Here is a 15,326-nt window from a genome sequence, read left to right on the forward strand (position 1 = left end):
TTTGTGAACAAAGAACTTTGATTCCTGTCATTTCCATCTATCCATCCATTTTCTTCGCTACTTTTCCTCACAAGAGTCACGGGGGTGCTGGGCCCTATCCCAGATGGCCACGGGCAGTAGGTGGGGTACGTCCCGAACTGGTTGCCAGCCAACCAGGGCCATTCCCATCATTTCCCATTCCATAAACATGCAGAAAGAGTCTAAATTCATCCATTAATGTGAATATGAGTGCCGATGGCATATGTGTACACACTGCCTTCCACCCAAAGTCCACTGGGATAGGGTCTAGCTCACCGGCGTGTATTTACGCATTTGTTATCAGTGGACAAAGCTTCTTTCTAAATTAAAGTACATTGGGTCTAAAACTGTACATCATCCTTGAAGCCCACCTCCACGCCTGGATGTGTGCTACGGGTCCATGAGCAGATAAAGCAGATATATCAAACTGTCAGGGAGGCATGCTGTGGAATGCCCTGGCACGGAGAGCTGGGTCTGTTTTCATGGTCTAAGCAGGCCCCGGCAGCCTCCATTTGTCCATTCCTGTCTTACCTGTACCTACCGAACCCTGCACAGGCATCCCAGCAACCAGGCAGGCCCCATTTATAAAAATAATGATAGTAATACAGAGGCCAGCTGAAGCAGAAACAGGCTCAGTTTTAAAGCCAAGGTAAGCTAACGGTCGGCTTGACGGACTTCCAGCTCGGCTCTCCGGTTACGCGGCTTGCCAATCAGATAGGAGCCAAATTACACGGTGCTCACTGCTAAATAGAACGCTGGAATTCCGATGCATTGTGCCCACATGAGCCGCACGGTACTAAAGCACTTGTGTGCACGCCGGGATAAAGCGATGATGTCACAGGGCGGGATGCGTCACCTCCTCGCTTAACCCTTTGCCCTGTCTCCAATGGTTACAGTTCTAACGTCCATTTGATAATTTTTTTCATGTTTACATAATGTCCCGTTGTACAAGCTTCAGATATAACCCTAGGAAACGAAGACTAGCCAGTCACAGAACTGAATTTTGATATAATTTGGTATATGACATATGGATCTCCTCAGGACTGGAGCAGCTTCATACACGGTGCTTTTTTAGATTGGAGCTTGAGGAGCCATGTTATGAGAGTTTCATGTCTGGTGGCAAGTCATCAAACTTTACCACTGCTTGGCCTACACCCTATGATGAAAAGTCGCAATCTTGGCATTGATGTGCCATCAGTTTTTCTTGTACGTAATCTCAGTTGAGATTCGGGTGAATTTCCTTAGAGGAGTTTGGTCACACACAAACACTGGAAATGGGCAAAATCTGTGGAAAACAATACAAAATGGCAAGCACCCATTCATTTCCCAGCATACTGTGGGATCTTCATGATTTATTTGCGTTGTGATCCTGTCATGATTATCGCATGATTTTGTGTCACCTGAATGCACTGGTGGCAATTGCTAATTCTTAGTACTTCGGTCTATATTTTACACTTTTTTTTTTTCAGTTTGGCTGTTATACTCAAGTTCGACTTATACTAGTGTTGTTCCGATACCGATAGTGGTATCGGCAGAGGTGCCGATACTGCATTAAAACAGTGGTATCGGTATCGGTGAGTTACTCACAAGTAACATGCCGATACCATTAATTCCAACTTTAATATAGGATTTTGGATGCAGCATCTTGCGTCTTGCTGGTGCACGACATTCACTGGTATGTGACATGTTCACTGCATGCCGAGCTAAGATATCCTATTGGCCCTTGAATGCTCTGAACCAATAGCAGGACAGCTTTTTCATGTTGAGGGAAAAAAAACTTAAGTATCGGTATGGTATTGGTATCGGCCGATACTGCAAAGCTGGGTATCAGTATCGGTATCGGGGGCCAAAAAACGGTATCGGAACAACACTAACTTATACTATATATATTAAAATTAGAGCTCGGACCAGCACCCAAAATCCCTGTTGCCTGATCATGTTGACGGAAGTGATGGAGTTCAAGTTGGATTTGAAACTTCTGCTTGTAACTAGGTCTAAGACCTCCACAAAAACTATTTGCCAACCACCATAAAAAAAAGTAGCCTTGACAACTCTAGTGAGTTTTGGAGTATGTCAAAGGGGATTTAGTAATATAAAACATGATTTCAATAAGGTCTGCAGCTATCGAAGTGTTGCCCATCTTTAGCTGGTTCAGATTTGGTGGCGATCGGGTATTCATTCGTGAGTTGTCGCTGGAAATTGACAAAATCCAAAATAACTAGCATTGAGTTTCATTTTTTGTGCAATAAAGTGCTTTATAAATAAAGTTGAGTTGAGCTTATACCGGTTGATTTTGGGCAAGAGGCGCGTACACCATAGTCTAGCCACGCGTCAATCGTACGGGACTCACGCTCACATTTTAGAGTCTTTAGTTTCAGTTCAAATTTTAAATTCCAAACTTTGAACTTTGAAATTCTGAACTTTGGGGCGAACCATCAACCCACTAGTTTACTGTACTGCCTGCCCCGAAAACTTGTCCTGTAACCCGCAAATAGTCATATAATAGAATATTATGAATATTTGCTCACAATTAAGTCATGTTTATTTATATATCCCTTAATCACACAAGAGTCATTTACTAAACAATATTAACTCATCGTATTCTCTTTGAGAAATTTTGTACGACCCTCTGAGGACTTTATTCAAACCGCAATGACTCCCAAAGGGAAAAAGGTCCCTCTCCCACTGCTTTACATGAAAGTCCATGTACACAACCTGTCCACCTCATTCATTGAGTGTTGATGTCTATCCCTCCTGCTGTATTTTCCTTCCCCTCATCTTAGGTTGAGTGAGAAAGTGGAGCTGCACAGTGGGAGTGTGTTGTCTCAGTGCCAGGGCAAAAAATAGAGTCAATTGCGGAGCTTTCCGAGAACACCCCACTATGCCGTGTGACCTCAAAACGAAACACACACTCTTACATATAATTCTGAGCATAAACGACACCGTGTGCGCTTGCCCCCATTCTCCTCCTCCTCCTCCTCCTCCGCCTCTCGCAAACTCCCAGCTGGCTGTGACAGAAACCTCCAGCAAAGTCCCGCCCAGAGACCCCGCTGTTTCGCTTGTCTGCCAATGAAGGAATCTCTCAATCGCATTCACAGATGTTGATATGGTGACCGCCTTCATATCCAATTGCATAGGAACACACAAACAAAAACACCGTCCTATTTGCACTTACTGACCACAACATTTTTTATGGTGTCCATTTTCTATGACCCTTATCTTGGTAAGCTGGATGCCATCTTTCTAACTTTTCGGCTGATTGCCGGACAATCGGATGACATTTATAGACAAGAATTTGTTGACAACATTCATAAGACTTTGATTCACGGCAGACTGTTTGTATGTCAACAACTGCGTCCACGAACGGAGGTGAGATGGACGTATAAACAAGGACGCTTGGGTGGAGGTGCTTGTTTGTTTTTAGTGGATAAAGTACACAATGATTGAGAGACAGCATGTGTTCGAGTGGAGGCACATGGTACACATCTCCAACAGCAAGAAAGTCCGTTCTCAGAAACAGGAGCAGAACTTTCCAACCTGACGTTCTCACGTCACAAAATGCCATCGACACGAAGAATCTTGAGGTTCCATCGGAAACAGTCTTCAGCATGAGTCAGGATAGTAGCCAAAGGGGCCGACTGCAGCCATATGTAATAACACATAATCCTATTATAGGAAGGAAACGCCATATCTGTTTCAGTAAGAGGTACCCTGGAAAACTACTCGCCGTGTTTCTAGGTTGACAGTTTTTTCTGTAAAGTGCATGTCATTGTTGATTCTGCTGCAATTACATGTGAACGTCTGGGCTTGTAAATGGTAAAAGCGGGGTATGCACATACCCTTTTTTTTTTTTTAATGTGAGAGAACCCCACAACTGACAAGGAACAAATTGGCATGTATGTTCTTACTGATCTTTAGTGTGTGATTTCCTCAACATGACCAACAATATCAGAGTCTCCTATCCCAAAACAGATCTGTTGAAGTAGCAAAACTGACCTGTGAGAGGCAGCATTGTGCAACAGGGCATCCAAATTGCCAGAAAATACAAAGACGAAGAAATAACAGAAGCTCGGCTAACTGTTAGCGTATCTGGTAATGGCGTTGTTGCAAACTCTTCTCCTTGCCATTTTTATATCCTGGTGACTTGTAACACACAGCAAAATCCGGCAACAGTGCAAACTTGAACAAGCTTCCTGGCTGGCTATTGTACAAGTCACACGGGGCGGCATGGCTCAGTGGTAGAGTGGTTGTCTCTAGTGTTGTTCCGATATCGATACTGGTATCGGCAGAGCTGCATTAAAACAGTGGTATCGGTATCAGTCAGTACTCACAAGTAACATACCGATACTATTAATTCCAACACTAATATAGGATTTTGGATGCAGCATCTTGTTTCTTGCTCGTGCACGATATTCACTGATATGTGACATGTTCACTGCATGCCGATCTAAGATATCCCATTGGCCCTTGAATGCTCTGAACCAATGGCAGGTCAGCTTTTTCATGTTGAGAAAAAAAACACCTTAGCTATCGGTATGGTATCGGCCGATACTGCAAAGCTGGGAATCGGTATCGGGGGCCAAAAAACGGTATCGAAACAACACTAGTTGTCTCCCAACCCAGCGTTGTGGGTTCGATTCCTGCCCATTGTGACCATGTCTAAGTGTCCTAAACAATATGTTGAACTCCTAGTTGCTCAAATTCAACCCAATTATCGGTATGTGTTTTCCTAAATTTGAGGTTGATTCAATTTCACGTGGTTGTGACTTGGAGGATGTCTGTTTTTGTCGTTATAAAGGCAGAACTGTGGATACAACTCTTGTGTTGGATCTCATTAGATTGTGCGGATTGAACTGTCAAGTGGACGACACATTCATGTCCAACTTGCAACAAACCAACAGATAAAGTCCCAAAGTATCACAGAGTTATGAATCACCAAGGCGTCGGCGTGACTGAGTCCAACGCGAATAAAACAACCACAGACAACTGTCGTCTCTATTGGGAGCTGTAAAAAACAAAAACAAAAAAAAAACGGCAAAGAGGGCAGTGATGAATGGCGCAGTGATGAGTTGTTTCTCACGCTCACCTTGAGCGAGTCAAAACAGGCGATGACTCGGCCATTTTCCACTTGGCAGCTCTTGGCCGGGTGGGCGAACTTGCACTCGTTGTCCGGCCTCGAGCACGTCCCCCTCTGGAACTCCCGACACACCTCCAAAGTCAGCCACTTCGTGTCCCGGATCGGCGTCACGTTCACCGCCATTTTGGAGCAGGAGTGACAGCAGTCGCAGAAGCAGCCGAGGATGGCTGACGAAGAACGATGTATATCCAGCAAATGGGATTATGAGCACGCCTGTGTGTTGCTAATGAGGATGAAGAAGTCAATGACATGGGAGAAGGTGGGCTCGAAAGGTCTCGGTCGGGATTTGAGCCAAGGGGAGGCCTCTGGGGGCTTCTACCACCTGTGGCCCATCCTCGGGGCCTGCTTGCCTCAAATAAGAAGCCTTTAGCGGTCAGATATCGGCTCGCTCCTCGGCTCGACTGTCGGACGAGAGGATGCTAAAACATTATTGATCGCGTCGGCCCATGATGGGAAGAAGCGGGGGTGTGGTGGAGAAGACGACAAGAGCACCGATCTTCTTCCCGCTCACGGCAGCTGATTGGATCTGTTCCTTCTCAGCATCAGGCTTTATCTGCACAGGAGGGAAGCAAGTGGGGAGGGCGGGGCCCGACTCGAGCGAATCAGTGGCGCAGTGGATGGCGTCGGCGGCCCAGCGAGGCAGCGCTGATGGCTGTGGCAGGGTTCAGCGGAGTCCAAGAGCCACGGGCGGGAGAGTAAGAAGGCACTTCTCTCTGTGGAGAAGGAGGGAAGCGTGTCAGTGGGGCAACACACAGAAATAGTCAGTTGCTCTAAAGCCATTTTTTTCCCCTTTCTCCATGGTTATCAAACAGATTTCTTTTCCTACGGCAGCGACATATCCTGAATTTATTACGAACCTACGCAAACACAGTTATGAGCTCATAATTAGAGTGAATATTTAAATGAAAAACACTTCCAGGAAATACCTGGAAACCAACCTAACAAAAATAAACAAGTACGTGCTACTGGTGTGCATCTCTCCACAAAAGACAATCCAATGGTTTTTGATAGTGTTGTGCCGATACCGATACTGGTATCGGCAGAGGCGCCGATACTGCATTAAAACAGTGGTATCGGTATTGGTGAGTACTCACAAGTAACATGCAGATACCATTAAATCCAACGCTAATATAGGAATTTGGATGCAGCATTTTGTGTCTTGCTCGTGCACGACATTCACTGATATGTGATATGTTCACTGTATGCCGATCTAAGATATCCTATTGGCCGTTGAATGCTCTGAACCAATGGCAGGACAGCTTTTTCATGTTGGGTAAAAAACCCCCCAAAAAAACGTAAGTATCGGTATGGTATCGGCCGATACTGCAAAGCTCGGTATCGTATCGGGGGCCAAAAAAACGGTATCGGAACAACACTGGTTTTTGATACATGGGCTGCGAAACGATCCAAGGATGGTTCGATTTAAAAACGGAACTATTCTGTTTGACTCAGCAGGATTACGATTCGATTCGATATGGTACGGCTCAGTTTGAGAGGGTATGATGCAATGAGGTTTTTTTAATGGTCATTTTACATACATTTGAATGAACGTGTGAGTACTGTTAAAGTGCCATTTCCTTCTGAGACATATCTCTCCATTAAAAGACAATTTGATGCATATCTCGATATATTTCAAAGTGGAATGATTTGATTTGCTTTGAGGCAGTCGAGCATGGTTGTAATGCATTTTTTCGAGATAGAGGTCAGAAATCTCTGGATGAAATTTTCAAATTTTTACATCATACACAACCCCTAAATTAGCGGCTAGGGGTAAAGTGACCGATTATTCAAATTATAGGTCGCTTGCACATGTCGTCACTTCCGCCTCGGATTTCTCGTAGTCGCCATGCTGGGTGGCCTCCATTTACGTAGCGATTCGGTCTAAACACGTATCTATCACGTTTGTTGTCTGCGTTTAAAATGGTACATTGTTGCTGCATCGTTGGCTGTTCGAACAAAGCCAAGGGGGAAAATGGTCGGTCTTTTTTTCCGAATTCCGAAAATAATTAGGAACCAGGGCCTGGAGACAGGAGTGCGGACTCCGGAGGGAAGTCGTTACTTTGGGCTCGTGTGTGCAGCGATCACTTTGTGAGCGGTAAGCTTGTTTACCTTTATTTAATGCATGAGGATTAATAACGTTTCGACCGCCCATATATGGGCAAGTTGCTTATGTTTTGGATTCATGAGCAAGCAAGTTCGGTAGTACAAGCTGGCTAGCGGACGTTAGCCGAAAGCTAACATCGAACATTTTCACCCAAGTAGTGCCAGTGCAAAGTGTTTACTGCTGAAATTGGATTGATTAGTCTTGGGCTTTTAATGCCGATAGCATGTTTTTTTGGTGGCAAAATGTAAACTTGGAAAAAAAAGAGACAGAAGGGGCTGATGCAAGAAAACAGACCCCCGGGGGTGATGCAAGAAAACAGACCCCCCGGTAGCCTACACATCATGCTAAAGAACTTATTCACGGCCACCCTACTGCAGTAAAATAACCAGTCTTTCCATATTTTATTTGTTTATATATTTGTTTATTTTAACAGGTCGCCCTGCGCCCGTTTTTCTGTCCAATCATCCCGACTGGGCTCCAACATTAAAGTTGGGTCCCAAGTTACAACATCTATGTCTCAGCCCAGTCGGTGCCAAGATATGAACGTGCACAGGAGAGACAAGCAAAGAAAAGACGACTCGAAGTGGCAGAGATTGTTGCAGTTATGCAGCCAGATGGCTCCAGTAACCTGTACCCTCAAGTACTGCTGACATCATTGACTCTGGTATGCCACTCAGAATTCATTACATGATATATTGTATGCATGAGTGAATGTATGTGTTTGTTTGTGTGTGTACACGCACCTTATATTTTAGAGACATTTGGAAGTGTTTATAGAAATAAGTATTTGCCTGTAGCAATGTTCATACATTAAAAAATGCAACAAAATGTGTACATTTCTTTTACACTGACAAAAAAACTATACTACTTTACTATATTAAACCTATTACTGGTACCGTATTTTTTTGTGATTTTTTTTATTTATTTATTTTTTTCTTTAGGGATCTCATGCCACACCGACTTGATTGCCAATGACATGATGGAAACGAAGGCGAGCATCAAAGCATTGGAGGAGGACAACATGCGACTGTTTGTTTGGCGCTAATAAAGGCAGCGTTTATACAAATTCTATTGTTGGGTTTGTTTACAAAGCTATACATAATACAAATGACAGGATTTGACTCAATGTGCAATATGGTCCCTCTTAAAGTAATGGCATAAATCTCTATTATTTCTAAAAGCACAAAAAATGAAGTGAATAATGATTAGATGTAGTAATTTCAGGGTTAAAAATTGAACTGTTAATTAATGTAGTTTATTTTAGCACAGGTGCCTACCATCCTGAGATGACGGTATGATGTAATGTTGATGGGGTACGCAATGACTTTCATTATGCTATGTACAGAGGAAAAAGTTGCTCTCTTTTAAATTTGTTTAATGTAAGACAAGTACCAGTACTGTGTTACAGTTTTCCCAATAATCCTTGTTTCACACTTGTCACAAAACCACTGTCCTTTTGGCAGTCTAGATTGGCACACTTCAAGTGATATCATTTGATTTTACAATCTGCTGCAGCACAAAAAACTACTTTATTCCGCATCTTTGAAGTACATGAGCAAGTGGTAGGTGACAGCGGCTGAGCAGGAACACTGGAAGTCCACTGCTGATCTAGTAAATGCTCTCCCGAGCAGTTCAGGTAAGGAGGGGATTTTGGGGAAAAAAAACTCTGGCTTTTCCAGCTGGCCAAAACGAGCGATCTGGGTGGACTCGCTCAATCACACTTTGTCCACACCACAAAGTCGCAGAAGTCCCGTCCAGTTAAACTCATCTGTGCCTGAATCTGAAAATATTACAAACATTGTAATGAAAATATGAAACATAGAATTAAATAAGAAACTACAAAAAGTAAAGCCATACATACCTGGTAATAATATTGGTGTTGTCGTGACAAGTGATGGGAATTGTTGCCATCCGGCACCAGACAGAAATTGGGTGTTGTGACAGCCTCCTTAACCGTGAGATCATAAGAAAAGCTGTCAGTATGCTCAGTAGTTACCATGAACACGTTTTATTGTACTGGAAACTGAAACTAAAAATACGTCCTCTGAGAGTGGTTAACCTTAACCATTTAGAATAAGTTGATTAAGTAACATGTAACTAGTGAAAGGGTAGCATTAAATTTAATTAAGCCACGGGGAGGCTGTGCATAGTTACTTTTTATTCTTATACGCTCTGCCATATTTGCCTGTTATAAAATTGTTAGAAAAACCTCATCAGGTAAACCCAGCTGTGCATGTAAACACAATGATAACAGGAAGCCTGAGAACAAATCAACATTTTTGTGTGCAGAATTACCAACACCATGTGGTTTACTTACGTGCAACAGCAACCGTTTCTTCTGATGCGATGTTAAAGTTTACACTCTGTATCCACCCGCTTACAAAATAATTGTAAGCCTCCAGGGATTTGTTGGCGTGTTATGGAGCATGTTGTCAACACGAGGTAGGGAAAGATGTCCAGAGATGTCACATTTGGCCAGCAAGCTTTCTCCGTCAAAAAAAAAATCACCCTTGGTCAGGACGTAATTAGGATCAATCCCGCCACACAGAGACACCTTCTGCCTGTATCGTTGTTTTTGATCTTCCGGTAAATCGTGAAAATACTGCGAAAATTACATCAGGTTGATAAGCTCTACCGTGTAACTCGCGAGTGTACCTTGTGAACCGGCGGACACCCAATATGGCGCCCGAAGGAAAAACTCCCATGATGCATTACGATGTGCAAGCGACCTATTACTTTAAAATTCAGTAGGACTGTGATTGGCTGGCAACCAGTTCAGGGTGTAACCCCGCCTACTTCCCATCTTTGCCGCTGCACCAAAATTTCTCTACAGCCTGTCAGCTTTTTAGCCCTTGTCTTTGCACATTTAAGGACATTGGAAAATTTACAACACACTGTAGCTGATATTAACTAAAAAAAAAAACAAATGTACGAAAACAAACACGAGTTTCTCTACTAGTATTTTCATTTTAAGATCAGCGTGTACGTTCTGAATTTATCCATCCATGCTGTGAGACAAGCATGCTAACCACTAGGTTATCCTTCTGAATCACACCAGTAAAGAGTATCAACATGCGCTGTCAATCTTCCCAATCCTGTAATGAAGATCGATGTAATATCAACGCTGGCAGTCGGCCACCGAGAAGACAGATGAGGGCAACCTGAGCATTCTCATCACAAGGGAGTTCGAAGACAGTAAAGTGATGATACTCTCTTCCGTGTCCTCATTAGCTCGGCCTATGACAAACACATTTTGACCTCCTCACTGGCACGAAAAAAAAAAAAGAAAAAAAAAAAGTCTTCTCTGCAAAGTAAGCACCCTCATGCCAACAGCCCACATGTTGTTACATCACTTCTTCATCCCCCGCTCACTACAGCAGATGTGTTTGTGAATACACTATTGTTAGGTGCACTTTATTTAAAGCCAGTCACCCGCCCAAAAACAAACAAACAAAAAAACATATGTAGTACTTCTTATTGTTCTCCCGTTTTGTTTATAAATAGGCAGACCTCTACGGAACTCTGAAATTCATTTCAGCCTTCTACTGAATTTAATGACAGATGTCACTTCAAAACATAATGGCAAGTGGTGGAATTTATTTTGTTTTATCATAATTAGTTGAGCGCTGATAAAATAATTGAATTACTGGGGAAATAATGACAAAAGCACCGCATGTCCATAATGGTTCACTCACTGGCAGCTGTGGGATTATGGAAGCAGTGTTCATTTTGACAAGAAATTTTAATTTAGTCTTTTGACAACTAAAGTTTGAGTCATAATTTAGTCATCTGATTGTATTTTAGTTTTAATCCAATTTTAGTCGACGAAAATAAAGAGCAATTTTAGTCGACTAAATTGACAAATTAGTCTGTTTTCCTTCAGCATACATTTCATCTTTTATCCAGAAAATTATAACACACCTATTTGTAACAGTATAACACGCAAGACACATTTAGCAACTCTCTTTATTAATTGTTTTAATGAAACATGTTGAACTGAAGATATGCTGTCTTATAACTTGGTTTTCACCTAAAAAAAAAAAAAAAGTACATAATTGCTTGAGATTAATTCTTACAGCTGCACAATGAATGTAAACATGTTTGAACATAAAAAAAAAAAAGAAAAAAAAAGTGCAGTGAACACTGAGCAGTTTTGAGTGGTTCTTTACTCCCACCCGCATTTCATTCCTTCTGATTGGATTGTGTGAATTTTCGCCACTGTGTTGTTTTCATTTTCATTGTAGTCATTGACAAAATTGTCAATGAATGGATTTTATTTTAGTTTTCTTTTGAGTTTTGTCTGGAAAAAAAAAATCTCGTGACTAAAAATATGATGAAAATTTTTCGGCTAAATTATCACTGTATGTGGAACCCATCACACTAACATTTTGTTTTAAAGTGCAGAAAAATAGCAAAAAAATAAAAAGTTGTCCAATTAAGAATCAGGACATAATTTGTGAAAGTATTAAGCATGAAGTCTTTTCTTTAGGTTTTTATGTGACACATACTCCAAAAGATTAATTGAGATGAGATTACATAAATACCACAATTAGCCATAGCGCTACCAAGCTAGCCATTAGCGACTGACTGGCTAGCGCTATCCCCATTCAGTGATTCTCCAGCATACAGGAACAGTGTCCCTTTTTAGGAAACCTGAACCAAGAATAGCCAAGAAATAAACGGAGTTAAAAAAGAAAAAGAAAAAATGAGCAATAATAATGTGGTTGTATCCGGATTGGGCCAGTCACATTTGCGGTGGACGGCTTTTTCAGGCCAAAGTTGGTATTTTGAGCTGTGTGCGCGTGCGTGTGCGAGTGTGTGTTTTGAGGTTAGAATAACCCACTACATCTGGCAGAATCTGTACTAAGGAGGGAGCACTGCAAAGACGGCTGCCATTACCAGACCATTAAATATAGAAAATTGCAATAAGTCTCTTCTTTTCTCTTCTTTTGACCGAAATGAAATAAATCTCCAGGGTATCAAGGTGGCATTCAGTGATGAAAATGTTCACTTGGAAACTACAATTTCGCTGAAAAATCAAATATACAATAAATTATCACCATGAACTATTTACAACACATTTAATCGCAAGCAGTATCAATTACTATTGCTAGTCTTGGCAGGGCTCAGTCCCGATTACTTTAACTCATTCACTCCCAGCCATTTTCACTGAAGCAACCCCCTTCACTCCTAGGCCCACAGACTACTGTGTTCTATTGCTATAAAAACATGGAATCTACCAAAAGAAAGATTAGAGCCAGGAAAAAAAAAAAAAGCATACTTCTGTTTCCGTTTTGCAGCAATTAGAATTAGAATATAGTTGTTTCATCATTATTCGCAACTCTGTTTAAAACAGTGGGGAAAAGAGCTTTTTGCAACATGCGCTGGTTGATCTCTTATACTCTGCTGCCACCTGCTGGCCGGTTTTGTAATAACTACCATTGCTTCAAGCATTCTCTTCAGTTCAGAGGCTGCATCAAAGCCAAAAATAAAAAAACAAAACAAAAAAAAACGGATAAATACATCTTTGGGAGCAAATGAGTTAATGTGTTCATAAAAATCTGCTCGAAATTGGCGGACATTTCTATGAAGCCAACAGGAACGGGAACAAAAAGTAAGAAAACCTCCAATACAAAAACAGCGACAGCACGAAACTTCTCAGTCAACCACAAGAAAACTGGCGATCATCTCCAATCATCATCACGCGCTCGAGACATTCGTCAAAAGCATTTGGACTTCTCTTCATCAGCACTGTCAAATAATAAATATGGACAGGTCAAATGCAACAAAAAGCTGCACACATTGAAGCATGATGAGTGCATAGCAAAGGGATCGCTGTTTCTGTATAGGGCAGAATGTCAGCAGAGGACGGAGGCCATCTCTTATCCAAATTGCTCCCCCGGGTCAACGCAGGCTTGAAACGAGCCACTGTTGATGTGTAACTGCATCGCACATTAACGCACAACCGAATGTAAGAATAAAAAACAACAATGCTCAGTTTTGACTGACATTTTGAGGGAGTTAATGGGATATGATGCTTTTTTTTGCGTTTGCTTTGTTTTGTTTTTGTGACACTTGATTCCAAAAGAAGTAGCAGAAGGAAAAAAAATAACACAAGATACTATAGTATATTTTCATAAATTGAAACTAACTCATAGGTGTTTTTGTGAACATGCTTTGCTTAAAGTACACCAAGGATGAAGAATTACAAAGAATGATAAACAGTGGAATGTTCTTCTAAAGTACTTAATGTCTTTTTGGGGGCTTTTGGGCAACTTTAAGTGATTATACAACTTCTCTATAAATTAAATAGGTTTTGAGGTGTCTATAAGATGTGCTTCTGCCTAGAATAAAAAAAATATATAAAGCATACTTTGCTTTATTTACTGAATATTTTGAAACATATTATTGACTGTTAGACTGCCAGACCACTGCCATGCTGCCCATTAAAAATTATTAAACATATATGTTAAAAAAATAAGTAAAAATCCATCCATCCATCCATTTTCTTGACCGCTTATTCCTCACAAAGGTCATGGGGGGTGCTGGAGCCTATCTCAGCTGGCCCTGGGCAGTAGGCGGGGGACACCCTGGACTGGTTGCTAACCAATCGCAGAAAATAAAAAAATAAATAAATAAACTTAAATTTGGAAAGGGTTCCAGAATAACAATACGTGTTTACATTATACTCATGGGTGTCTGATGACCGTATTTAGAGATGGGCAAAGTATATATAATCAGTGTGGTGCAGTACAGTTCTTTTTCAAATCCTATTCAGAGGGCAGATAGCCACTGTTCCTTAACACCAAACCATTGAACAAAGTCTTCCAAGCCTTTCATTTGACTCCTCAGAAGAAGAAAGTCCGTCTAAGCTATTGAGCTGTGGCACCATGCTGGCATTTTTTGCATGGGAATAAAACGGAATATCACCCCCTCGCATTAACTTCCAATGACCACATGAATAGAAGGTGAGCGTGAAGCGTCCAAATTGCAATTAGACAAACAGGCGATCCCGCTGCTCAACTCCCATCAGTAGCCGTGACAAAACGAGCCGCAGTTATAGTCCGTTGCGGGGATAAATGAGGCAGTGACGGAACAAGGCTAAAACTGTGAGGAACGGTGTTGAGGAGGAAATAAATAAATAAGGCTGTCATCAATAAGCATCTCAGTGGGTGTGAATAATGCATGCGGCCATTTCCCATAGCCAGAGGCAACAGATATGATTAGACCTTTGGATCAACTCCAGACTATGTTGACGAAGGGAAAGAGCCGTGGACGTATCGAACCCCCCACCTGCTGACACCCTTTGACCCCACAGTCACAGCTCGGGATTGGTAATACATACATATACATCCGACCAAAATGAGAAAGTAAGATATCACATCGTAATGTATCATTATGCAATCTCAATTATTGGTGGGACACAATATCAATATTGTGATATATCACATACAGTGCAGTGTCAATTAGGGGTGGGGTAAAATATCAATAGCAAATATGCGAATCTACATCATAAACAGTATCGATGATTGTTGATGATTGGACCGAGAGTTATTTTGATGGTTCTATTCTTTTCAAAATACATCTTTTTTACGTCGCTGGGACCCGCAGGGTTGCACCGCTGGGTTTCCGTAGGAGGCTACAAGCTAAATCACCATGCCGGAACGCAATGTCGTGGAGCGATGGCACCGACATCGTTGGAAAGCTGTCGTTGAGACGAGTCCGGGGATGCCATTATGTCCCTGGTAGGACGTACAGATCGGGAGATACGGCCGCCCAAAGACCTCCAGGAGACCGATGATTTTGAAAAACGTACCCGCCTGTGATGGTTCCTATTCCGGGTAAAATTAGCCGGTTTCGCCCGTATCTCTGGAACGGAACGTCACGGAGAGACGGGACATACACCTTTGAAAAGCTCTCGATCAGAGCATATATACAGTGGAACCTCTACTTACGAACGTCTCTTCATACGAAATTTTCGAGTTACGAAACGCCTCAACAGGAAAATATTGCCTCTTGTTACGAAAGAAATTTCTAGATACGAAGGTAAAAATACATTACCGAACG

The 15,326-nt window shown here is 41.9% G+C and overlaps 1 protein-coding gene and 2 long non-coding RNA genes across 9 annotated transcripts in view; 1 reads left to right on the plus strand and 2 right to left on the minus strand.

The window, feature by feature from the left end:
* The window catches only part of LOC144033251 (muscleblind-like protein 1), an 89,206-nt gene that overhangs the window by 47,023 nt on the left and 26,857 nt on the right, over positions 1-15,326 (minus strand). For 5 of the 7 annotated variants that reach the window (XM_077541240.1, XM_077541238.1, XM_077541239.1 and 2 more), the window contains exon 2: positions 5,105-5,868. The exons of 1 other annotated variant lie outside the window; for it this stretch is intronic. In XM_077541240.1, the coding sequence (XP_077397366.1) occupies positions 5,105-5,278 (174 nt within the window). In that variant the 5' untranslated portion in view covers positions 5,279-5,868. Of the gene's footprint in view, positions 1-4,954; positions 5,043-5,104; positions 5,869-15,326 lie in introns of those variants that run through there. One more of the 7 variants, XM_077541242.1, reaches the window with a different exon arrangement.
* On the plus strand, positions 6,988-8,344 carry LOC144033442 (uncharacterized). The gene is made up of 3 exons (XR_013287981.1): positions 6,988-7,250; positions 7,693-7,923; positions 8,201-8,344. It is a non-coding gene; the product is annotated as an uncharacterized LOC144033442 (long non-coding RNA).
* Positions 7,598-9,928, minus strand: LOC144033443 (uncharacterized). The gene is made up of 3 exons (XR_013287982.1): positions 9,577-9,928; positions 9,121-9,207; positions 7,598-9,039 (listed from the first exon to the last, which is right to left on the minus strand). It is a non-coding gene; the product is annotated as an uncharacterized LOC144033443 (long non-coding RNA).

The sequence above is a fragment of the Festucalex cinctus genome, chromosome 13 (assembly GCF_051991245.1).
Source record: "Festucalex cinctus isolate MCC-2025b chromosome 13, RoL_Fcin_1.0, whole genome shotgun sequence".
Lineage (NCBI taxonomy): Eukaryota > Metazoa > Chordata > Actinopteri > Syngnathiformes > Syngnathidae > Festucalex > Festucalex cinctus.